Source organism: Bos grunniens, chromosome 21 (assembly GCF_055505025.1).
Source record: "Bos grunniens cultivar Pamir isolate PY7600 chromosome 21, Bosgru_T2T1.0, whole genome shotgun sequence".
Classification (NCBI taxonomy): domain Eukaryota; kingdom Metazoa; phylum Chordata; class Mammalia; order Artiodactyla; family Bovidae; genus Bos; species Bos grunniens.
In genome coordinates this window covers 62,406,525-62,431,631 of record NC_141185.1, presented here as the reverse complement: position 1 = coordinate 62,431,631, position 25,107 = coordinate 62,406,525, and the positions used below count along the sequence as shown (strand labels likewise).

The 25,107-nt window shown below is 46.9% G+C and overlaps 1 protein-coding gene across 5 annotated transcripts in view; it reads left to right on the top strand.

The window, feature by feature from the left end:
• The window catches only part of IGF1R (insulin like growth factor 1 receptor), a 306,038-nt gene that overhangs the window by 226,016 nt on the left and 54,915 nt on the right, over positions 1–25,107 (top strand). For all 5 annotated transcript variants that reach the window (XM_086365379.1, XM_086365380.1, XM_086365382.1 and 2 more), the window contains 3 exons: positions 13,953–14,265; positions 18,384–18,532; positions 21,716–21,860. In XM_086365379.1, coding sequence (XP_086221505.1) covers positions 13,953–14,265; positions 18,384–18,532; positions 21,716–21,860 — 607 coding nt within the window. The remainder of the gene's footprint in view (positions 1–13,952; positions 14,266–18,383; positions 18,533–21,715; positions 21,861–25,107) is intronic.

Genomic DNA, 25,107 nt, shown 5'->3' with positions numbered 1-25,107 from the left:
TTATTAATTAATAGGAAAAGGCAGAAGACACCTGTGAGCCCATCTCTGTTGGGGATTTACAACTGAAACACTGTCAGTTAGCCGTGTGTGCAGGACATGCCTGTGACGGCACTTGAGTTGAACCAAGTATTACCTGTTATTTATGAAAGAGAGCAAAACCCCAAAATCTCAACTCTTAGTGTTTTAAAAATGGGGAGGAGTCTTATTAAACTTCAGAATCCTTCAGTCACCCTTTCTGAAGTATTGAATCTGGGTTTTTCTCGGTTGAAATGGAGAAAATGATAGTTTCTAACACAATTGGTTATCAGTATGAAATCTTAGCACTTTGCATGCATTCTGGCCAGGTTCATAACATTTTTATTAAATGTGCTGTCCCACCATCCACAAAAAATAAAAACTAAACAAAATATAAATATGAGCCAACAGAATTCTGTGAGAACAGTAGGTTTTGTTTAATGGTAATCTTTGCAAGGACATGCCAACATTCTACATTTGTGTGCTTTTTCATGGCACTTTGGAATCATGAGATAGATTAAATGTAAGTTCTGCAAATTTGGGGGTGTCTGTGTGTCCAGTTCTCCAAAAAGTGATTCTCATAAAGTTTGTGTGGTAATTCCATTAACCAGAACATATGACTACCTGGGACACCGGTTCCTCCTTCTCTCCCTATAACAGGGTCTACTGTACTTTGAAAGTCTGGTGGATCTTTTGTGGTTTCTCAACAGTAGTAAAAATAATTTAACTCCAGGAAATAGAGCCAGCAATCAGATTAGATAACGGAAAAGAATAATGTGGCGTTCTAGCATAACAATATACTCCACAATACATGTTTACAAGTCCAAAAGTGTGCCACCAGGAAGTAACAAGATCAAAGGAAAAACGACCAGAGAGGCTGGAGGGTAATAAATCACTGGAAGGTTGTGATCTGTAGTGGTTGTTATTCATGCTCCTTGGGTAGATTTAATTACAGAAAAGGGGGAGGGGTGGGCAGGCATTTTTCTCTCTAGTCACCTAAAAAAATTCGCAAAGCACAATGCTATGTTTAAAAAGCATAGACAGCTTCAAGGGCTTAAACAAATTTAAATTTATGCGCTCAGAACTTAAGCTCCCAAGAAGAAAATGGACCAAAGATGTTGAGAGACCGGTCATTCAAGAGGTACTACAGGGGGGTGGGGTGGGGGTGAGGGTGGAATCCAGGTGACCCAAGGGACCCAAGCTTACTAGCAGCCAGAGAATTGAGCGGAGATGCCTTTTTCCCCTTCTGACATCAGGAAAGAAAGGGGAAAAAAATGTAATTAGGGATCATTTTCCCCTTTTTAGGAAGACGTGCCCCACCTTGAGGCTGTAGCAAAGAATGGTACTATGATCCCCAGAAGAGTTTTTTTTTTTTTTTTCAAAAGAGGTTTCCAAGGGAGCTTTGCAAAATTGTGAGGTCCTCGGCCAGATGGGTGTGCTCCCAGGGAGGCAGCTTTGGAGGGACTTGTCCAACACCTAACAAGAGGCTGCAGCATAACTCATCTACGTGTGCGGGTTTGCGTGTCCCAGTCTCCATCCACACAGACTGTAAAAATCTACCTCCACGGCGACCTCACGTGTTCTGTTATCACTGTCTCCTGGGGAGCGGTTCCGATGTTGACATACTGTATCCAAAACATTGCTGGTTTCTAAATAGTAGTTTCCCTGCGAGTGGCTGCCTTCAGTTGATTCATTTAAATTATGTTGACATAAATATTTATGCGTATGGAAAGGGGCTTTTTCATGTTTCGTTGAAGCGTCGCACCTTTTGGACCAGCAGTTTCTACCAAAGTAAACAGGCAGCAGGGGAGTGTAGCCACAGTTGTGCAGCACGGAGCTGCTCGTGGGCATGTGCGGCAGGCAGCGTATCAGTAGCAGTGGTACTGGTCAACACCAGGGGGCGTGTAGTTGCCCAGAAATGGACCCTAACCCCCGTTTTAAGAGATGCAGCCAAAACCACAAAGCTGGAGGCCTCTCCCTCCGAGCTTGGTCTCCACTTGGATGAAACAGCCCCCAATTTGTCCCTGCGGGACACAGGCCTGCCTTGTTTGGAAATCAGCAAAGTTTAGGAGCCCACAATACCTCACATAACTCTGTGTACAGTAACGGGGAGTGGAAATAGGGCTGTGAGCACGCACAAGCAGACAAGTTATAAATATAGACTACTCTCTCAATTCCTCTTCAGTTAGTCATGAGGGGCAGTGTGAGTTTTATAAACTTATAAGGAATATACAAACAGTTCCAAATTTAAAATAACTTGGAGTAATTTTTAAGTGTGTGAAAAGAATATATATTTTTTTCCCACCCTGTCCATTTACTTGTCTGTGACAGCAGGTACCTCGTGTGCTCACGCCTGATGGTCACAGAACTGGGGAAGTCTCTCAGAAGAACTCCTCATCAGGTGGGGATGTTTCTCCTCCTCTTTGGAGAAAGATTCAAGGAGAGCTGGAGGGAGGGGTGAGGGGTGTGAGAGACCCTGTGCTTCCGTGTGGAGAAGCCGGCAGAGACCCCAGAGCAGGGGCAGGTCCGTGCTTCCGTGTCTCTTTCCCTGGTTTTTCCTCCTATTAGAACTTGTCCGTATTTGTAAAAATTTTTTATACAGGCTTCGAATGTGAGTTCAGCAGAAGGAATCTTTGGAAGATGTTAGAGTACATTACGGAGAAGGCAATGGCACCCCACTCCAGTATTCTTGCCTGGCAAATCCCATGGACAGAAGAGCCTGGTGGGCTGCAGTCCATGGGGTCAATAGGAGTCGGACACGACTGGGTGACTTCACTTTCACTTTTCACTTTCATGCATTGGAGAAGGAAATGGCAACCCACTCCAGTGTTCTTGCCTGGAGAATCCCAGGGACGGGGGAGCCTGGCAGTCTGCCATCTCTGGGGTCGCACAGAGTCGGACATGACTGAAGCGACTTAGCAGCAGCAGCAGAGTACATTAGCATAGTTTGATTTTCTAAAGAGTATATTCTGTTTTATAAACACAGAGGCAGTGGAAGTCAGGCCCGCCCTCCCCTCTTAGCACCTGACTTTCTTCCTTTCCTTTTCCCTGCTTCCACTCTCCGGAGGCCTTTCTGAGAGGCAGCGTCGACTCCCGTTTGCCAGGCCCTCGTCCAGAGGTGAGGATCGTGAGGACACCTAGTTTTCATCAGGCAGAGCCGGCAGGAGGCTCTCAGACTGGGGGACCCTTCCTCCACAGGTTGCGTGGCTTCTCCTCTCATTTCCTACTATCAGGATGACAGAGTCTAGTCAGTGTGACAGGTTCAAGTCTCTCTCCCTTTAGAATAGATCCAGACTGTGAGTAGATCCTGGAGTCCGAATAGTTGATGGAAACATCAGCTTCTGATCGCCATGCCTGTGTTTCTCTCACTGCACAGGAACAGAAGGGCTTGTGGGGCCAGCGTTGTCGCCCGCGGGTCACCAAAGTCAAAATTTAGGAAAGGAAATGCAGGGGTGAGGGACTGATGCACCACAGCGCAGATGAACCTGGAATGTGTCGTCCTGAGTGGGAGAGCCAGACCCAGAGGATCCCGTGGGGAGCTGGCCCCGGCCATGGGCCCCCGGGGACCAGTTTCGGGGCAGACACTTTCTCCACGGATGTTGGGCTGGGGGCGGGGGGGCTTTCAGGATGATTCACACATTACATTTATTGTCACCTTTACTTCTACTGTCGTTACATCAGCTCCACCTCAGATCATCAGGCATTAGATCCCAGAGGCGGGGGGCCCCCTCGTGTAGTATATGATTCAGTTTGTATGAAGTGTTCAGAAGAGGCAGATCTGTAGAGTCAGAAAGTTGATCGGTGATCGCCTGGAGCAGCGGGGCAGGGGAGGGGTAGACAGCTTCCTCTTTGGGGTGATGTTTGTATAAGTCTGTGAATATGGTAAAAGCCATCAATTTGTACACTTTAAATGGGTGAAATTGTGTATGAGTTCTATTTCAGTCAAGCTGTTATGAAAATTGTGAGGGAAGAAAAAAAAAAATCACAGCACCCACAGTAACCAAAACCAGCAGTTTAGCCAAAGGAAGATTCCTGGCCTGCCTTCTGCTCCTCACTTAGCTTTTGCTGTGAATTGGAGTCCTGCACTGTGTCTGCATTGATGGCTGCTCTTTCTTTACTCTTCCTAATTAGCTCTTGACATTTTTACTTAATAATGGTGCCCTGAATAACCTCCCTCTTGGTTTCTTTGTTGCCTCTTTTCTTTTTCTTCTGTGTTCTCAATAGTCTGCTCAGCGCTGCATATTAGATCCTGGAGACTACAGGGGTCCGGTGTTACTTTCTGTGGATGATCATTTCTTTTGCTCATTAATGAAATCCTCATAGATGCCTTTAGTAGCTAGTATGAAACATATCCCCAAACATCGTAGCTTACCTGTGTACTAGTCAGTAGGGATCTACTTGGAACTTGGCTATTTCTGTGATCTTAGATTATATATGTTTATGTGCCCAACCAAGGGGAAGGCACAGACCTGTTTTTTCTTTTTCCTGACCAAGGTTGGAGCCTTGCTGAGACATAGGCGTTGGCGAAGAGAGTGAACTCTGGTTATCTAATCTCATGAGTAAGACTTGTTTGGGTGAAAAAGGTTCTGTGGGTCACCGAGTCTCCCCGGGTCTGGCTGCTCTGGCTCCTGACAGCACACTTGCTTATATATGTGGTCGCCTTTGCCCCACAGAACATGCCCTAGGCGCCTTCTACAACAGGAGCCACTGCTTCACCATTGCAACTAAGCACTGAGGGCTGCTGATAGACTCATCAGGGCTCAGCCTTTGAGAGAGAGAAGAATGTCTTTGAGAGTTCTATTTGCTGTAACCCAGTTAATAGAGAATCAGATGGTGACTGCAGCCATGAAATTAAAAGGCGCTTGCTCCTTGGAAGAAGAGCTATGACCAACCTAGACAGCATATTAAAAAGCAGAGACATTACTTTGCCCACAAAGGTCCGTCTAGTCAAAGCTATGGTTTTTCCAGTGGTCATGTATGGATGTGAGAGTTGGACTATAAAGAAAGCTGAATGCTGAAGAATTGATGCTTTTGAACTGTGGTGTTGGAGAAGACTCTTGAGAGTCCCCTGGACTGCAAGGAGATCCAACCAGTCCATCCTAATTGAATATTCCAGTCCTGAATATTCATTGGAAGGACTGATGTTGAAGCTGAAACTCTAATACTTTGGCCACCTGATGGGAAGAACTGACTCATTGGAAAAGACCCTGATGCTGGGAAAGATAGAAGGCAGGAGGAGAAGGGGATGACAGAGGATGAGATGGTTGGATGGCATCACTGACACAATGGACATGAGTTTGAGTAAACCCTGGGAGTTGGTGATGGACAGGGAGGCCTGGCGTGCTGCAGTCAAAGAATCAGACACAACTGAGCAACTGAACTGAACTGAATAAATACAGGGCTTCTCAGGTGGCGCTGTTGGTAAAGAACCTGTCTGCCAGTGCAGACAACTTAAGAGACATGGGTTTGATCGCTGGGTCAGGAAGATCCCCTGGAGCAGAGCATGGTAACCCACTCCAGTATTCTTGCCTGGAGAATCCCATGGACAGAGGAGCCTGGCGGGCTACTGTCCGTGGAGTCACAGAGAATCAGACACGACTGAAGTGACTTAACGCACACACCAAATAAATAATGAATGCTTAGTGGGTACATCATCCTTACTCTCACCTGCATGCTTGACCCTTCTCCAGAGCATCATGTTTCATGTTTTGTCCTTCCTCCAGACTAAGTGGTTCACCTTAAGGGGAAGAAAGAGGATGTTGAGACTGGTGGTTTATTTTTTCCTGGTGGATGCCAACTTACAGAGAAAAGTGGCATGAGAAGAGCCCCCTAGCCTTTTGCTCTTGGACAGCAGAGCCTGGCGAGAACTTCGTGCCAGCATGGAGCAGAGCAGGGGAAGAGCCTGTCACCCAGTCAGATAGATCTGGGATCCAAGCCCAGGTTTCCAGCTTGATAGTTATTCACTTGGATGGTTAATGGCCCTGGAACGTTATAAAATCTCTGTGCTTCCATGTGGGCATCTACAGATGAGCATGATGCTACTGCCCCATGTGATCGTTAACATTAAGTTAAATAGTATATATAAGGTTGAGTCCTGTGTTTAGACTCAGAGCGCATTCATGTAGGAGAGACTCCAGCAGCTATTGTGAAAGGACAGGAGCGTTAGGTGGTTAGATGGTCGGAATGAGCTAGCTGGGTGGGACAATGGGAGTTACCTTGAAGGGCATACAGAAAGCCCTCAAGTGTGCCGCCTCGGTCATGGAAGACCGCCGCTGGGCTCAGTGCCCTGGTGCTGCAGCTGTTCAGACTGCTTCTGCAGCCTTAGGTAGGTTGTGGACAGGTGTTAAGGAGCAGTGATGTTCGTGTATGTTGAATGAACTGTGGCTTGAGTATGGCCTTCAGGAGGAGGCCAGGATCACAACCTTGGAATTTTGAGACTGAGCAACTGTCCAGGGCTATTAGGAGTTCCAGACACCTGAACGAGGCCTGGGGGAGCGCCCTGTAGGAAAACGCATCCTGGGTGGGGGTGAGGAGGAGCTTGGTCAAGCGGGGTGTGGTTGGGCAGTAGCAGTTTCTCTAAGGAAGAGCTCCCTGCAGCACTGCTGTGAGGCTCGCCTAGGTTTCTGAAGAGCAGTGCCTCAGACACGCACGGGATGATGGCCTCTTAACTTTGTTTCATCTCTGAGGATCGGGGCTTGATGAAAGGCAGAACGTGGCAGCAGAAGCCCTGGTGTGTTTGAACTGGGGCAGATCTAAGGGCTCCGGGAGCTTCCCACAGGAGGGTCTCTGCTCCTGCGTGTTCTGAAGCCACCTCCTGGCCCCTCGGAAGGAGTGAAGGCTGGAGAAGACAGTTGACGGGAAGGCAGGGGTGAGGAGGGAGGTGTATCACTTCCTGCCCCCTCTGTGTGCCTTGGTGCTGCAGAACGTCCATCTGCTGACCCAAAGATGCTTAGTCCAGGGCCCTTCCTCTTCGGAAGGAAGAGGACTCAAAACTGAGTCTTGAAAACCCCTTGAAAGACTGCAAGGAGGAACTCCTTTGTGCACTCTGGACTCAGGAGAAAACAAGCACTTGCAGGCTCACTAATTTATCGGTTCAGGAGCCGAGGTCTCCCTTTATTAACCAGCCTCTGCAGGCTCCTGAGAGCTCTGTTTGGGGATCTTCCTGCGTGCCCCTGGGTGCCCTCCCCATGCTCCAGTGCTCATGCTACCCTTGATGCTTCCAACAGAGAAACTGAAGTTATCTTCAGGTTCTAACCATTACGTTGTCTCTTAGTCTGGCCACTATGATGATAGAATGTTTTCTCCTGCACAGGAGGTGGTTTCTTTGGCTTTGAGAAGAGAAAGCTTAGAGGGGACGCAGCTCTTCTTTCTGAATGTTTCAGACACCAGGGTTACCACCTGATTCCTCTTAATGGCTACAGTTTTCCAGGCAGAGAAGCCGGCTGAAATGAACTGGGGTTTCTAGGCAGTGATTCTCTGGAGTTTTCTGGTACCAGTTTCTCAAGACGGTCAAGACAGATTCTTCTTATCTTCCTTTTGAGAAAATTGTGCTTTACTCATTGTATGTATGATTTGTAAATACATATACACGTGCATACATATGCGTGTGAGTGGAGCTCACACACTGTTGTGCCAGGTTTATTTCACGAGTCTTAGCATTTTTGTGTAAGCCTACTTTTCCACACTAGCTGACATATTTAGAGAACTCCAGACTAAAACACCGGGGTGAGACAGCTTCATCTTGAGCCCGGGAAGCCTCGCGGCTCCTCTCCTCTCTACCCCTTTGATGGTTTCTCTTCTTGGACTGGTGGGTGGGGAGGAGTGTGTGCCTGAGGTCAAAAGGCAGGAGAGAGGGAAGAGTACTTGGCAGGATAAAAGGCCGTGGCCCCCTGGCCCGAGGCGGGCTCTCCCTGACCCTCTCTGCAGTCCCTCATGGCTCCTGGAGATGGGACACTCTTCAGTCCAGCTGGGACATCCCATCAAGGTGGCTCACCCACCTTCATGGCTGAAATGACCAGCATGGAGCTCCAAAGCGGCAGGGCCGTGCATGCCCTTAGAAAGGACAGAGCCTTTCTGCCCTCGTGCCTCAACTCGTGCCGCTTGAGTTGATGAGCAAAGAGGAAGCAGTGAGGCCCAGCCTCGCCTGTAGGTCCTTGGGATCACTTGTGAGGCTTAGAAGAGGAATCCTGTAGATGCATTATTATCCTTACTTAAGCCTGAGCTCTGTGTTAGGTCTATTAAGGAGTGGAGCAGGGAAGACTAGAAATGTGGGGCCCAGAATTCACAGGTGAATATACGGAAATCCATGTGAGCGGCCTATTTTAAGAGAACGTAGGTATCAGAAAGGCTCAGGGACTCTAGGCGCTGCTGGGCCCCGTGGGAGGTGGAGGCCTGCGGATCCCGGGTCCTGCCGGGCTCCGCTGCGTCCATCCGCTGACCAGGCCCCAGGGCACAGCATCCACGCAGTCCCAGGATTTCCCCATCTGTGCTGCTGCCCCTCTGTCTGCACCACTGCCAGGGCTCACCGGCCCTTCGCTTGCCCCTCTCGTGTTCCCGCTGCCGTCCTCAGGAGCTGGGCTGTCTTACCTGCAGAACCTGCAGGACCGGGCCTGGCTGATGTCTTTAACGGTCAAAGGAGACTTACCCATCCTCCCAGCGAGCTGGCTCAGAGGTCTCTGGAGGAGAGGCCTTGGGTGGGCTTCTGGCTATGCTGAATGGGGCACTGCTGTGAGTCCAGCAGACGCAACTGGGGCTTCCCTCTCTTCCCCTCCCCATGGTGTCTGGTGGAATCAGCTCCTCTCCTGGCCAGGCAGGAAAACCACACACTCTCTGGACCACATGTCTCCCGGATGTACTTGGGAAGTTGAAGTGTGCTTTCCTGGAGTTAGCAGCCATTCACCTTAGTGCAGAGTGATGCTTGTCTCTTAGGAAAGGCACCCTCTTTTTATGGGGAACTGCGGTATGTCCCTTAGGGTACCCAGAAATACCTTAGAAAACTCTACACTAGTCTGGATTTTGATACAGAAACTTAACCTTATTTCAGTGTCCACGAACTGGTTCTGTCCTTTTGAAATTATTTGGGATAAAATGTTTGTGTTTTTTAAACTCGTGTGACTAAGTGGTCCCTTTCCCATTTTTTTCTTCTGTGAAGAACTTGAGTTCTCCATCTTCTCTTCCAAAATATGCTTGTAAAAGTTTCTCTGAAGTAAAGATTGTTAAAGAGTTTATTGGCAAGAAAAGAAAGAAACGTTTTTAAAATCCCTAGAAAGAATTTAATAAATACAAGGACTCCGGGGAGGGAAGGAGAGAGTTAAAGGTTGATGTGTGTGACTTTTTTCCTGTTCCCCCAAAAGAAGAAAATGAGCTTTTAAGCGCAACACCTTGTTTTTATGGGATTGTGGCCCTGAACGAATCCTTTCAGTGCAGATGTGGGACCTGTTGTAAGCTTTCTTGACAGTTTACATAGGCGTTTGTTTTTATTTTTGGTCATTGTAAAAATTCCAATGACCAGAAAGATCTCACGGGCAAAATCCACTCGCTTCCCCCTGCGTGTATTTGTTGGTTTATAGCACCTTCCATTTTCCTTTTATTCTTAGAGGCAGAAATGCCTTTCATCACGCCAGGTGTGCTCCTTATTCATGGAAGCCAAGGAAGACGTTCCTTCCTTTCTCCCATAGCTCTGTGATTGGAAATTTGGTAACTGTACTAAATTTTAAGTTTTGGCACTCGCGTGGAGCAGCCATCGTCTGCTGGCTAGACACACTGCCCGGGGCTTTTCAAGAAATCCCTTAATAGTCCTGAACACTAATAATATTTATATACATTGAGATGAGGCAAAATTTACAGCGGGCTTCTGGGGCTGGCTCCAGGACTCTCTAATCCTGAACTTCCGCGGGTTCTCCTGCCTGCCTCCCGGAGCCCTCGTGGATCGTGCTGCAGCCAGGGGAACTCTGGCTTCCACCCCTGAGTTTGTCCTCCAGCAAATGGTCCCCTTTCTCTCTCTCTCTCCCCATCACACCCTGTTTTTATTCCCCCAAAGTATTTGATATGTGTTTGTGCACAGTGGCGTGATGTACCGTGGAAGATCTATGGTCGCAATTTGTGATCCCTTTAAGAGGAATTGTTCTGTCTAGGAACAGGATTTTACCTAATTTAAGCTTTACCGAAATTCCTTCTGAGGCAGCTCCCGTTGCTGAAACAAAACCCTACCTCCCTAGCCCGTGTGTTGCTGTGGCAGGAATTGACTAATGGTGCGGTTCCATGCAGTGCACCCCCAGAGGGGCGTGTGCTGCAGAGGACCACTGCCCAGAGATGCCATTTCCGGTGCAATAGGGAGCAGAGTGCAAAACATTAGCCACAGATACTTGGTTAGGTTTTTTTTCTCTTTCTCGTACTGGAAATGCCCAACATTTGTGTTTGAGTCTAAGCGTACCCAGGGCATTTTTATATGCTTTTAAATGCTTTTAGTCTTTAGCACTACATTAATACCTATTTGATATTGATGTCTGCTACTCATCATTTTATTGATATGTAACATTTTATTTAAATTGTAAGCAAGGGAAAAAGGGTTTTACAAGTAGACATTGTTCCTAGTTAGTCTCTGATGATGAGCATAATATTCTTAGCCACTGTTCGTTCCTCCAAACACAAGCCTGGTGGTGGTTGATGGCCAGTGAGCAGCCCTGGGGCCTTCAGTGCTCTGAACGGGGAGTGTGTGCTCAACATGGCAGGTCTGTGCTACGACAAATGAGCATGGTTTCTGCAGTTAGTTTCATTTTTAACCCTGTGAACCTCACAGATCGATTGTATTACAGGAACTCGGTAGGGACGGTAGAACATTTCTCCTCTGGCTTGATCCCGCTTCTTCTAGCACGGCCCCCTCTGGCCATCATACCCTCTGTGCTGCTGCCAAACGACCTCTTTCTACCGTGAAAATCAGACCGTCGTGTTCTCCTGCCCGAAATCTTCAGTGATGCCCACTGTCCGCCACTGAGCCAGAGTGCCTTGGACAGGCTCCCAAGGCCTCTCTGAGCTGCCCTTCTCCTCTCTCCCAGCATCACCTGTTACTGGATCCCTGCCATCTTCACGAGCACCCACTTCTCCCATCGCAGCCACTTAATCGCTTTTACACATGATTTCATCTGTTCCTCAGCTTTTAGCTTTCAGCTCCAGCCTTTCACACCTATGTGAAGCCTTCCTGGGCACCCAAATGCCCAAGGCAGGCTATGTACCACCACTTGATTCGTGTGCTTACCTGGTATATTATCCACCCCTTAAGAACAGGGTCTGGCACACAGCTGCAGTGCACACTCAATAAATAGTTGCTAGGTGGATGATTAAATGAAGGATAGGTAGTCTTATTCTCTCTTGTTTTTAGTTTAAAAACCTGAACTTAGGATTTGCAGAGTTATTCTTTCTCTAGATCTTGGGCCTTGAAGTTACCTCTATAATGGATATTTTGAACTTAGGCATTTAATCTGTAATTACTAGATCAAGTGTGATACCTGAGAGTCAAGTGTGTGGCCTCTGTGTGTGCATTTGCTGCAGATACAAGTTGGTGGTGTCAGCTTCAAGATGATGCTTTCCATAGACACAGCATTTTAGGAACTCCTACAACAACAGGCTTTTTTGATGTGACTGGAGATAGTTACTCCTTGTAATTGATTGGGTAGATTAGCTTTTGGAAACAGCCAGAAATCATTGAGAGGCAATTCTAGTAAACAACAATGACATAAACCAACAGTCACTGTCTTCTTCTTTGCTTATACATGGCTCTGAAGGCACTTCTCAGCTGGGATTTGTTCGGTTGCGTCTAACAAATAGCAGGCACTTAAACACGACACAAGTTTCTTTCTTATTCATGTAAAGAAGTCTAGAGGTAAGCAGTCCAGGGTCAGCCTACTGGCTGCACAGTCGTGAAGGACCAAGTTCCTTTGGTCTTGCTGCACTGTTCTTAATGGGTCACCTCATGCTCTAGTATGGTTGCTTGAGCTTCAATCATTACACCTGTATCCTAGCCAGCAAGGATGACGGGCATGCCCCCTTTGTTTGAAGCACTTTTCTGGGAAGTTCCACCCCAAACATTTGCTACTAGCTAGAGTAAACTCAATGTTTACTCATTAGCTTAGAACCTAGGTTGCTTTTAGCTACAGGAGCGGCCGGGAGATGTTATAGCTAGCTAGGTGGCAAAATGCCCAATTAAAAATCAAGGTTCTATTACCAAAAGAGATAACAATGCATAATGGAAGGTCACCTCTTTGTCTCAGTCAAAAGATGATGATCAGAGGAGAAACCTGCAAACATTTTTTTTAAGCCTGACAGTATCATAAGAACTTGTTTTTTCCGAGGTGACAGTATTCATTTGAACGTCCAAGTTCTGACAGCTGTTTTTAAATGCACCTTTTGGCAATAAAATAGGTACTCCTATGCAGCTACCAAATGTGTATATTGGTACCAACTTCCCAGAGGACAGTTCAACCCAGCAAGGCTAACTCTGGAAATTGATTCTATTGAAATAATTAAGAATTCTCATGAAGATTGACTGCTCATTGTCCTAATAAAATGTTGGGAATAAATGAAATGTCTAATAGAAAACTGATTACAACTTATGATGTACTATACCATGGGATGTGATGCAGCTGTTAAATTATTGTCGAATTCACAGTATGTTATGCCAAAAAATGCTTTTAGAATGACTTGATCCTTTTTTATAGATGTTTACATTTGTGTGTGCATGCACGTGCATAGAAAATGATCTGGTGGGGGAGTCTTCACGGAGGTACAGATAAAGTGCCATTGTGGACAGGCAGACTAGGTGGTCAATGTAGTTTTTAATCTGATTTCTGATTTTCTTCATCTTTTTTATTATAAAGAAAAACAGTAATAGAAGCTTTACTAAATAATGCATGTCAGAGTCAGTAATCTACATATTTAAATAATTTTGTGTTTTCCAACTCATGGAAAAAGTAGGAAGCAGATAATGCAAACCAGATTTCACATTTTGTTGACTTGCACTTTATTCGCTAGTAAGGCTAACAGAGAGTTAGTAAGGCACCTTTGCTAGTAAGGCACACTGCTCTAACACCCCTAGAGTGTGGTCCTTATGGCATTGTTATAGAAATAAATGCCAGCTCATCTGTTTGGGACAAGAATTGTGGTTCTCTGGCTTTTTTAGATACTCCTTTCACTTATCTTTAACGTAGAAGGGCTCACAGGAGATGGTTTGTAATGATATCTTATGGTCGTCTGGGCTGGAGACACTGCCCACCCATCTTATATGTGAGAAAAACCATCAGACATGGGGGCTTCTCTGTGATCTATTAGGTTGTGGTACATGCATATGTTAATATCCTTGTTTATCTGGGGTGAGACCTTTGGTATGATACAAGCAGATACAAACTTTCTAAAGCTAATTTGTCAACCCCTATAGTATCATCTTTAGCACATACTAGTTTTAATGTTTTAAAAATAAATGAGCATTTCTGCACACTATTTAAAGATATTTACAGATATCAGAAATAGTTAAGGATATTTCAGTAAGGAACACATGCAAAATGCAGATTGACTAGCGCATATAATGGCTTCTAAAGTAACAATAAACTGTACGGTCCACATAGTGCTTCCGGGGTACCACCCATGCCACAGGTAACCTTCCAAGATGGGGGCTACTACCGTGTTTTGTAGATGAGAAAGAGGATCAAGGTCAGAGATCGTTAAGCACTCGTCCAAGACCAAACAGAGTAAACTAGTAGAGGCTGGATGTTAAACCCTGCTCACCTGGCTCGAAATGCAGAGTACTTGCTCCCTGCCCCAGCGAAATTCTCAACATGTAACACTGGGGATTCAAGCTTTGGGGCCCCGGCGGGTGGCTGGTGGCTTGGGGGTGCCGGGTGGGGGCCCCAGCGCCCAGCGGCCTCACACCCTGCCTGTCCCCACAGTGTGCCCCAGCGCGTGCGGGAAGCGGGCGTGTACGGAGACCCATGAGTGCTGCCACCCCGAGTGCCTGGGCAGCTGCAGCGCGCCCGACAACGCCACGGCCTGCGTGGCCTGCCGCCACTACTACTACGCCGGCGTCTGCGTGCCCAGCTGCCCGCCCAACACCTACCGCTTCGAGGGCTGGCGCTGCGTGGACCGCGACTTCTGCGCCAACATCCCCAACGCCGAGAGCAGCGACTCCGAGGGCTTCGTCATCCACGACGGCGAATGCATGCAGGAGTGCCCGTCGGGCTTCATCCGCAACGGGAGCCAGAGGTCAGTGTGGGCGCGGGGAGGCGCGGCCTGGCTCCATCCGGGCGCGGCCCCGGGGAGGCTAAGGGAGTCCGGGGCACTGCAGAGGGCCGGCGTGACTCCGGCTGCTGATGGCGCCAGGCTCGATGGGCGGGGCTTCTGGTTTGGAAGCAGCCAGCCTGGACGGTTGGAATGAAGTACCTGATTTGCTGACTCCGGTCTCAGGAGGTCCCTGACTCCCTGTGTGCATGCGGGGCTCTCCCCTAGAGCCCGTGGGTAGGGGAGACTATAGACTGAGGTTTTCTCACCTCCAGGGCTGCTCAGCGCTAGACCAGTGAAGGCTTTGGAAGTGCAGGAGGGAAGTGCAGAAGAAGAGTAACCCCACCAGCATCCGTGAGGCAGTGAGCAGGCATAGGCTCTTACCAAGCAGTGTGCTCCATCACTTGCCACACACACACACACACACACACACACACACCCCTTAGCGCTGGCATAGGCTCTTACCAAGCAGTGTGCTCCATCACTTGCCACACACACACACACACACACACACCCCCCTTAGCGCTGGCATAGGCTCTTACCAAGCAGTGTGCTCCATCACTTGCCACACACACACACACCCACACCCACACCCACACCCACACACACACCCCTTAGCGCTGGCTTCCGCCCTCCACTCTGAGCAAGAAGTGTGCTCTGTCCCATTGCTACGCAAACAGTCTTCACGCTCCCTCAGCTTTCTCTCTCACAGCATCCCTCTCGTGCATGCCAACCGGACTTCTGTGAAGCTGTTATTGGTTTTAAGTTTTTGAAAAAGCAATGCCAGGGTTCTTAGAAAAAAGCAATGCCAGGGTTCTTACAAAATACAGGACTATAACCCTGCAAGCACGATAAGACTTGAGACCTGGGGTTGCTGATCCTGCCTCTGGAGCAGAGCAGAGAACTCTCAAGGAGTTCTTCTGATGGAATGGACTAAAAATGCCTGCTTCATGACTACACCAGAGGAGCCTTCCATTTCGGGTTCTTAAAAAATAAATCTATTCTACAAATATAAAATACCGCTGGAAAAGGAAATCTTCATTTTGAGTGTAATGTGTAATTTCCCTTCTGTTTGCTGCCTTCTGTTTCTGCAAACCTCCTCAAGCAAGTCTTGGTAAAGGGGCATCTGTTTCCGGTGTAATATTTGGAGATGTTGCTCCTTCCATAGGCTTAACTTCAAATCAGAGATAACACTCACGTTGTTGCATAATATCAAATGTAGAACATTCTGCCTGTCATCATTGCTGTAACGACTATAATAGTAAAAATTACTCTAAATACTTTAAAATGGTAAATGTGCCAAGGATACTGGTGAACTGTGGAGTATACGTATTCCACCCAAAATAAGTCTGCCACATTTTTCTCACATTTTATTGGCAGCCCTAGAACTTAAAAAGGCTTTGCCAGTCCCTGGGCAGTGCCTGGAACCCAGTTTAGGCTGCGCCACACTTCCTGCCCAGACTCACAGGACTCGGATGCAACTTTAGCCACTAAATCGCCACTGTCACGGACTTTAGCCACTAACTTGCCACTGTCGCAGTTCCTCCCTGGGCTGGGGGCTGAGATGGGGCAGCTGGTGCATGGCCGGGGACTTCTTTGCCCTGCGGGTGTGTGTCTTTTGATGCTGGAGGCTTTCAGTCCTTTGCAGCTGCCATAGCTGTGGGTGAAGTAGGGGGCGCTGTGCACTGTGACCGTTTCTCCTGCTGTAATTCATTCTTTGAAGAAAGCTCTTATTTTTCCTACTCATGCTTGCAGTCAGTTCAGAGTTACAGATCTACCTTTTTCACTTTAAAATAAAACACCATCAAAAACTAATAACACCCCACCCCTCAGCCTTTAAGGCCTATTTGACACTTATTTAAAATATTTATTTTTTAATACTGTTTCTACCCTCTCTGTACCAGGATGGACTTGAGGACGCTTAAACTATAAACATGTAATCAGAGCACTTCCTTAGACAAACATTTTTTAAAGTACTAGCTGATTCCTAGACATTTTAAGAAAGGTGTTTGGTTCAGAAATTGCTATTTGAATAAAATGTCAGGGGAACAAAACACACACTTAACCTACAACCCAGAAGTTACCCTCCTGAACGTTTATTCCAGAGAAACGAAAACTTAAGTTCCCACAAAAACACGTACACAGCCGTGGGTAGCAGCTTTAACAGCCAAAGCCTGGAAATAGCACAGACGCTCCACAATCGGTAAATGGCCAAGCAAACCGTGATCCATCACACCATGGAATATCAGTCAGAAGTAAAAAGAAACAAACTATTCAAACACACACAACATGGATGGATCTCAAGGACATTAAGCTGTGTGAAAAACAAAAAACCAGTCTCACAAGGTCAACACACCAGATGATGACATTTATGTAAGATTCTGAAAATAACATCATTACTGAGACCAAGAATGGGTGAGTGGCGGCCCCGAGTTGGAGGTGTGGGGGCAGGCTGACCGAACGGGCAGCACGCAGGAGGTGTTGGTGGGCACGGGCCGGCTCGTGGCGGTGGTTACTCCGGTGATAGGGTGGCGTGGGAGTGTATTGTGCCTGTGTGTTTCCTGGGCTTGATGTCGTATTGTCATGGTACAGGAGGGAGCCATCAGGGGGAACTGGGTCAAGGGTACACAGAACCCCTCTGTACAACTTTTGTGACTTTCTGTGTGTCTGTAATTATTTCACACCAAGTTTTTAGAAAGGGAGGTGGGGCATTATATAGTATGTAGGTAAGTTAGAGAAGGAAATGGCAAGCCACTTCAGTGTTCTTGCCTGGAGAATCCCAGGGACGGGGGAGCCTGGTGGGCTGCCATCTATGGGGTCGCACAGAGTCAGACACGACTGAAGTGACTTAGCAGTAGCAGGTAAGTTAGAAGCAATAAAAGACCAACAAGGAATGCTGAGGAAAATCTGCTGCAGACTCTAGAAGTGAAAGTGTTGTGATGTCAGAGAAAGGGGGTACCTCCATTGCTGTGGTCGGCGCATTTCCTCTGGAAACCTTCCCTCCTGTTTTCCCGACGTGAAATAAGAAAACAGTAGGGATACCATGTTTATCTATAAGCTTTTAAACAAAGCCCTTCATCTTTGCCTTAGATATGCAATAAAGTTCAGTGATGGAGGGCGGTACTTAATGCTAAGAGCTTTAACTGACACTGCTTTCCTGGATGTTTCTCACTTATCTTCATGAAGTTTGAAAGATCATTCAAGAATAATCATGTAAATATAGTGGCTCTCCAGTTCACCATCCTATTACACACACATCCCATAATGTTGTATCATTTATTTTGTTGGGAAATTGACCCAGCTTCCTGCGGTTCAGAGAATTGGATTAGTGTTTTGTCCACCATTCCCTAAATAAGGAAGAGTATCAAGGTCACTCGCTAGTCCCTGGCTGTTGGTGGGCTTGTGGCGTGTTCAAGATTGCATGTGAAATAGGAGCTCGTTATGAAGCAATGGAAGTTCCCGTTTTTATTGTGTATGCAGCAAAAACAACATTTGGATCAATTTACAAGTTTCTGCCAAACACTGTCAAGAAATTATTTCAGTTGTGCTTTAGCAAGAAAATAATGGATCTGTGCTACAGCACGTGCCTTCTGAAATCCCCCACTGGGCCGCCGGCCACAGGAGTTAGCTTCCGGTTGGCGGCGGGGACACTGCTGTCCCTTCGGCGTCCCCGTCCACTCTCCCAGCAGCTCCTCCGGGGTGCACCAGCAGGGCCCGTGACCTCAGAGAGCAGCTCTGTTCTTCTTGGGATCCCCCGGTGTCTCCCTTCTGCAAGGCTGTTTGTCTCACGTGGGACCAGCTGGCTCACCAGCCCCAGCCTATGATACACACATGCCTCAAGGGTGTATCATGTGTTCTGTCTGGAAGCAGGCAGCACGCTTTTCCTTTGTAGGCAGTTTCTCCTTTTGATTGCCGTTTGAGTGGCTTACCCTGGGTAGGCTTGGCAATGAGAAACAGCACGACCACTTGAATGCTTCTGCCAGTTGCTTTCTGTAATGTGGACTATAGAGACACCTGGAATAAAAGCATATCTTTTAAGAATTTTTGTAATGTAGGAAGACAGACTCAGCTCTCAGTGTGTTGGGTTGTTTTATTTTCAACAGCATGTACTGCATCCCTTGCGAAGGCCCTTGTCCCAAAGTGTGTGAGGAAGAAAAGAAGACAAAGACCATTGATTCTGTCACTTCTGCTCAGATGCTCCAAGGATGCACCATCTTCAAAGGCAATCTGCTCATCAACATCCGACGCGGCAGTAAGTATTCCCTTTTCCTGGAAGAGAGGGCCAGACCTCTCGGTTTTCTTTTGTTGAGCTTTTCCTACTCGTCCGTGACTCACAACTAAACTATGGGCCTAGAAAAACAACATGGTGTGTAAGCCACATGCTCGGGGCCCCTCCTTTGAGCGTCCCTCAAAGATTAAAAAGAGAGCAGGAGATTGAAAGGCAGTCGGCATTTTAGCCACGGGCTCAGCGTTTGTTTCTGCACAGGGTCATCCTTCATCTCTCTTAAGTCACACCTTATGCAGGATGTTCATGTCTCAACACATGCAAACCCCAGGAGAGACGGATGGATCAGAGGTGTGACTCAGCAGTCTCCAGCCAGAGCCAAGGCCTCAGAGCTTTAAGTCCAGAGAGTCTTGGTTCCTTGGATGTGTGGAAGAGACTGAGCAAGGGAAGGGTTTAATGATGTCAGTTTAAAGTTTTATTCAGTCCAAAACTGGCCCATCTCCAAATTTACTTCTGACAACCAAGAGAGATACAAGCATATTACATCAGCATGCATTTGAAGCTTCAGTCTCACCATCCTCTGTAGGATTCCCCACTGTTTGCAGTAGATGGTGTTCCAGGCAATTGCATGTGCGAAGCATTTCCGGTTGACTTATCTGGTGATATTTTCAGTTCTAATCTGTAATTGACAAAGGCTTCTAGTAATAGTGCCTTAAATTCTCTACCACTGGAACCACTTGATGAAGGCACCGATAGTTTCGTCAGCTGGGAGAAATATAGTAAGAAGGTGTTGAGGTTGAAAGGGACTTTTTTACTAAATTCTTAAAAAAAAAAAAAAAATTATATGGTTTGAGGGGCTTCCCTGATGGCTCAGGTGATAAAGAATCTGCCTGCATTTTGGGAGACCTGGGTTCCATCCCTGGATTGGGAAGATCCCCTGGAGAAGGTCATGGCAACCCACTCCAATATTCTGGCCCAGAGAATCCCATGGACAGAAGAGCCTGGTGGGTTACAGTCCATGGGGTCACCCAGAGTTGGACACAACTGAGCGGCTCAGCACAGCACGCAGCATTCTGTGCATTTACTTTCCCTTAATATTGATACTATTTGTACAGTGAGTGAGTGTTATTCTTAGGATTTAGAGATAACAGCATCAAGCTTTTTGCTTAGTTTTTTTGAATTTTGGATAGCCCTTTATTTTCACAACAACCTTCACCACTTCACAACAGAGATAACTTTATTTCCACACAGCTAGAATTTTATTACTTTCATGGTATTCTGAAGTTTTATTCTTTCTGCTCTTACTAGATTTCCTAATTTCTCAAACAGATTTCTTCATTTCCTAGAACGTACCCTTTAAGTGTGTAAAAGTGTTAGTCGCTCAGTTGTGTCCAACTCTTTGTGACGCCATGGACTGTAGCTCACCAGCTCTTCAGTCTGTTGAATTCTCCAGGCAAGAATATTGGAGTGGGTTGCCATGACCTTCTCCAGGGGATCTTCCCAATTCAGGGATTGAACCCAGGTTTCCTACATTGCAGGCAGATTCTTTACTATCTGAGCCACCAAGAAAGCCTTAAGTGCCTAACCCTTCTTTTATTTTCATATTTCTGTCCTCAAAATAGGAGAAGGAAATGACAACCCACTCCAAGATTCTTGCCTAGGAAATCCCATGGGTAGAGGAGCCTAGTGAGCTACAGTCCATAGGGTCGCAAAGTTGGAAATGACTGAATGAGTATGCACACGTGCATCCTCAAAATATTTTTTAAAGACTTTAATCCGTGAATCAGGAAGTATAGTTTACTATATAGTTTGAGGAGGAATTGGTACATATTTGTGTGTGATCATGCAACGTGGCTTCCAGTTCATGTCCACGGCAGGCAGTTGGTTGGGCATCTTATTGGAAAGGCCCCTCTTCAGCCTTGACTGAAAGGCGTGAGTCCCACCACATGTTTTATTCAGAATCTCTTCCATGAAACATCAACTGTAGGCAACTGCTAGTCTTTACAACTTGAATTTCTCCATTTCTCTTGGGAAACCATCACACTGTCCAGAAACACAGGGCCTTGCCCTAGAAGCTGCTGCTGCTAAGTTGCTTCAGTCGTGTCTGACTCTGTGCGACCCCATAGACGGCAGCCCACTGGGCTCTCCTGTCCCTGGGATTCTCCAGGCAAGAACACTGGAGTGGGTTGCCATTGCCTTCTCCAATGCACGAAAGTGAAAAGTGAAAGGGAAGTTGCTCAGTCGTGTCCAACTCTTAGCAACCTCATGGACTGCAGCTCACCAGGCTCCTCCGTCCATGGGATTTTCCAGGCAATAGTACTGGAGTGGGGTGCCATTGCCTTCTCCGTGCCCTAGAGGACAGTATCCTTATTCTTTGATGTTTATCAGTTGAAAGCAAAGCAGAACCTTTTATTAACTAAGCCTTCACAGGTCATACACAGTACAATTCCATTGGTTGAACCACACCCAATTCATTATAGTATGCCTTGTAATTTTGGCATAAGTTGAACTGAAGTTTATGCTTTTTACTTACTATGAGAAAAAGGCTGTAAGAGTAAATACACAGTTCATACAGCTTGTCATTTTTGCACATGTGTTAGCAATGATGTTCCCAACTCTTTTCCACCTGTGAGAATCATGTATGTGCATTATAGAAAATTTAGAAGCATAGAAGTGAATTATTGAAAATTACCTGCCAATAACCGTTGTTAATATTTTGGTGCATTTTCTTGCAGTCTTAGTAAGATGGAGTCTTTAAATATAGATCCCTGTATCTTAGGAACTAGGAATGCAGCAGAAGCAGTTCCTAGTGAGACCGAGAAAACATTGTTTGTTTAGTCATGCCCTTCTACTGTGGAGGCAGTGCTGTTGACAGAGCATATTAGAGATGTTCCCTGGATATGTCCGCCTTAGCTAATTGGCAGTCTGGTGTTTACGATTTTACATTCTGTTAATCAGCCTGGGAGCTGCAGTCCTCAGGCTTCTAGAAACTGCCCTCCCCCCGCCTCGGGGGCCCATCCCAGGCATTGGGAGTTGAAAGCCACACTTAGGGAAACGCATTTTTGACCACGGGCAGGGATCCTGGGAGGCCTCGCATCTCGGGGCACCGGGGAAACAAGAGCTGTGCCGAAGTGCTGCCCACACGGGTCTGCGAGAAAACGTGTGTCCCCGTGTGACAAGGCGCGCAGTAACCCTGTCCCCCTGCCGCAGACAACATCGCTTCGGAACTGGAGAACTTCATGGGGCTCATCGAGGTGGTGACGGGCTACGTGAAGATCCGCCACTCCCACGCCTTGGTCTCCTTGTCCTTCCTGAAGAACCTGCGCCAGATCCTAGGGGAGGAGCAGCTAGAGGGGTAAGAGCTTCGCGTTGCAGCAGCTGATGCTCTCCCGCCACCGCCACTTACACACGCTGCCTTTAAGGTTTTCTCGTTAAAAAGAAGCAGCAGTGCCCGTGGTGGGGGCGCCCTGCGTGGGGCCACCTCCTTGCGAGGAGTCTCCTGCAGTCAAGATTCTCCATCCTTGAGCCTGGGTCCTGACCCATCTGGGGGTGGGTGTCTGCCTGTGTGCTGGCAAAGCAGCAGACAGGGCCGTGGAGGGCACCAAAAGCACTGAGATGGGGGCTGAATGGCTCACCTCTCCATGAAACCATCGTCCCGGGCCCCTTATCTCCCTCTGGATGCTGTGGTCCACTTCGTAAAAGCCATTCCACCTTTTCAGATGTGTTGGAACACCAGAAATACAGAGACGTATGAACAGTTCATTTGGTTACAAAGAAATCTTGACTCACAGAATTGTTTCTATTGATCAGCTCATAGGATTTGTGCTACTGGTAGAACGTTTGCCTTCTGCAGAGATGCGCTTTGTGATAAGGGTTTTAGCCTCGCCCAAGGCCATCCACCGCTTGAGGAATGAAAATAGGTGCTTCGATCGCTGCGCACACATGGGCAGTTTCCCTCCCGAATTCACCCCAGGTGTTCCTGTGCACATGCGCTTCTCTTCACAGGCGCCCCTTTAAATATAATTCTTGTATTGCTTTAAGCTAATGCTTCGAAATAAAAGGAGACATCCATTAATGAGTTAACTCCTTCTAAAGAGAATTTGGGGAAATAATTTAGGAAAGCAAGAGGTGGGAAGGTCATGAGAAAGGTTGTCTTTGCTGATTTATGTGCCCCGATGGATAAAGTTACCACATAAGGGTTTCCTTACAGCCCTCCTGCTTTTCTCAGACTCACTCTCAGTCAGTCTTAAATTCTTAAAATTCCATCATCTGATATAGCCAAAAAGAGGGGGCAGCACTTCATTCCATCCCCGAAAAGCATACTGTCCTCCCCGCTGGGAACCCTGTTTCTTTCGAAAAACATCTTCCTCCTGGCGAATCCACCGAGGCTGCTGCTGTGCTCAGCCCGATGTCCCAGGTCACCAATATAGCAAGCCAAGGCTCTGCCAGTTTGAGGTGATAGTTATTGTTGGTTGTAGTCAATTTTAAAATGAATTTTAGCACAGCTATTTTTCCTTTTCCTCCAAGTAGGTTTTTCTTGAAACTCTGGTGATGGTAAGCACCTTTTCTTTAGCATATTGGTACCTGCAGGTTTTCCTTCTGCTTGAGGATACACTTTTTTCCCCCAGGTTGAGCAAGTGATATAGACAGAGGGGAGAGCTAGCAGGAGAGTTCAGTTAATTTTTACTAGGAATTATTACATGACGTGATTACCTATCAGTTGTGTGTTAACTAAAAGTATTATGCACTCAAGTGTAGCTGAAATTAAAGTGTGACTCTTATTTGCAAAAATATTTATGACGTATTTCTTATTATCTGAACCTTGTGTAAAGCCAGAAGCCCCAGTAGGGTCTTCTTACAGATAGATGCATATCGTCTCTTAGGTGTTTGGGCCACTTCCAGGCTCAGGGAAGCTTCAGGCCTCCCCTGATCTTAGTACTTTATTTGTCAGGGGATGGCAATGGTGAGCCTGCTGATCGTCAGTAGTCCTGGTTGCTCTGAGGAGACTGAGCGTCCAGCCTTGGATTTCTTCCTGCCATTGCTGGGAGGAAGTGCTCTCTAGCTGGAGCACTTGAGAACCTAGCTTCTCTACACGAGAGCTGTGTTCCTTTGACTGCCTTCCTCACCCATGACCAAAATGGTCTGGGTAACCTTGCTTGTGATGAGTGCCCCTGCAGCTGGCTTTGGCAGTAGCAACTCAATTCTGTATTTCTCCTCCTCAGACTTAGGAAGGAGGTTAGGTCCAGCCCCTTCACCTGCTCCCCTCACTCCTATAAGAAGAGTCACGCAGATACAGAGACCAAACGCGTGGTTACCAGCAGGGGAGGGGGAATGGGGTGGGGAGTACAGGGATAGGAGATTAGGAGGTACAAACTGTTACGTATAAAATAAGTTACAGGGAGGGATAAAATGTGCAACACAGGGGACATAGCTGATATTTTATAATAACTACAAATGGAGTATAACCTTTAAAAACAGTGGGGATTTCCACGGTGGTCCAGTGGTTAGGAATACAGGGGATGCAGTTTTGATCCCTGGTCACGGAATTAAGATCCCACAAGCCACGTGGTATGGCCAAAAAAAAAGTGAACTGTAAAAACTATGAATCACTATATGTACACCTAAAACTATAAAGAATGCAAAATACACTTTAAAAAGAGCCAATCTTCCACTCAAACCTTAAAAAAGAAAGGAAGAGTCCAAAGGAAGCAGAAAAGAAAGGAAGATGATAAATAGATAAATGCCAGCAGTGCTGAGCGAACTTTGCAGAGTGCCACAGGGGAAGAAAAGGCACATGCCATGGGCATGAAAAAGAGTCAGATATCTGATTGAGAAAGATCAGACAGGCTTCTGAGAAGAGGTGGCTTTGGAGACGGGCCTTGGGGGTTTCCGGAAACGCTCAGAGAGCAGAGGGTGAAGAAAGGCGTTTCAGGCCGGCAGCAGCAGAGGCAACGAGCTGGGGCGTCCTGGGACGTGTTTGGCAAAAAATGCTGGAGAGGTAGGTGGCATTAGGGTTACGTAAGCTGCTATGCACCCAGGTGTGGAGGTTATAATTTGGATAGGCAGCGGAACCTACACAGGACGTTTGAGTTACCAGAGTGTTAGTAGAACCTTTCACTTCCGTGTGCTTTTGCTATAAGCCAAGATGACTTTTACCCCAGGGGTTCCCACACTTTGCTATACTTAAGAGTCATCCAGAGGCTTTTAAGGAATCCTGATGCCCAAGTTGTACTCCATCCCAATTCAGTCAGAACGTTTAAGGGTAGGATCCAAGCATCAGTGCTTTTCTAAGGATCGCCAGGTAATTTCTGTGTGTGCCAAATTGGAAACCACTGCTTTACCCCTTTATTTCTTCTTCTCATAAGCATGTCCCCAAAACTTTGATTTTTTGCCTAGATATTTTCTTGTCACACTGTTGTCTTAAAGTATGATTTTTCTTATACCTCTCATGACCAAGTAAGTGCTTCCACTTGGTGCAGTGGGAAGAAAGTTTTATAGCCTTTTGCTTTGATGCTGAGCAGACAAATTGGTAGTACATACATCCTTTTTATGTGTCACCCCTTGCTTTCCAAACTGGAACTGAGACCTGTCCCCAGATGTCT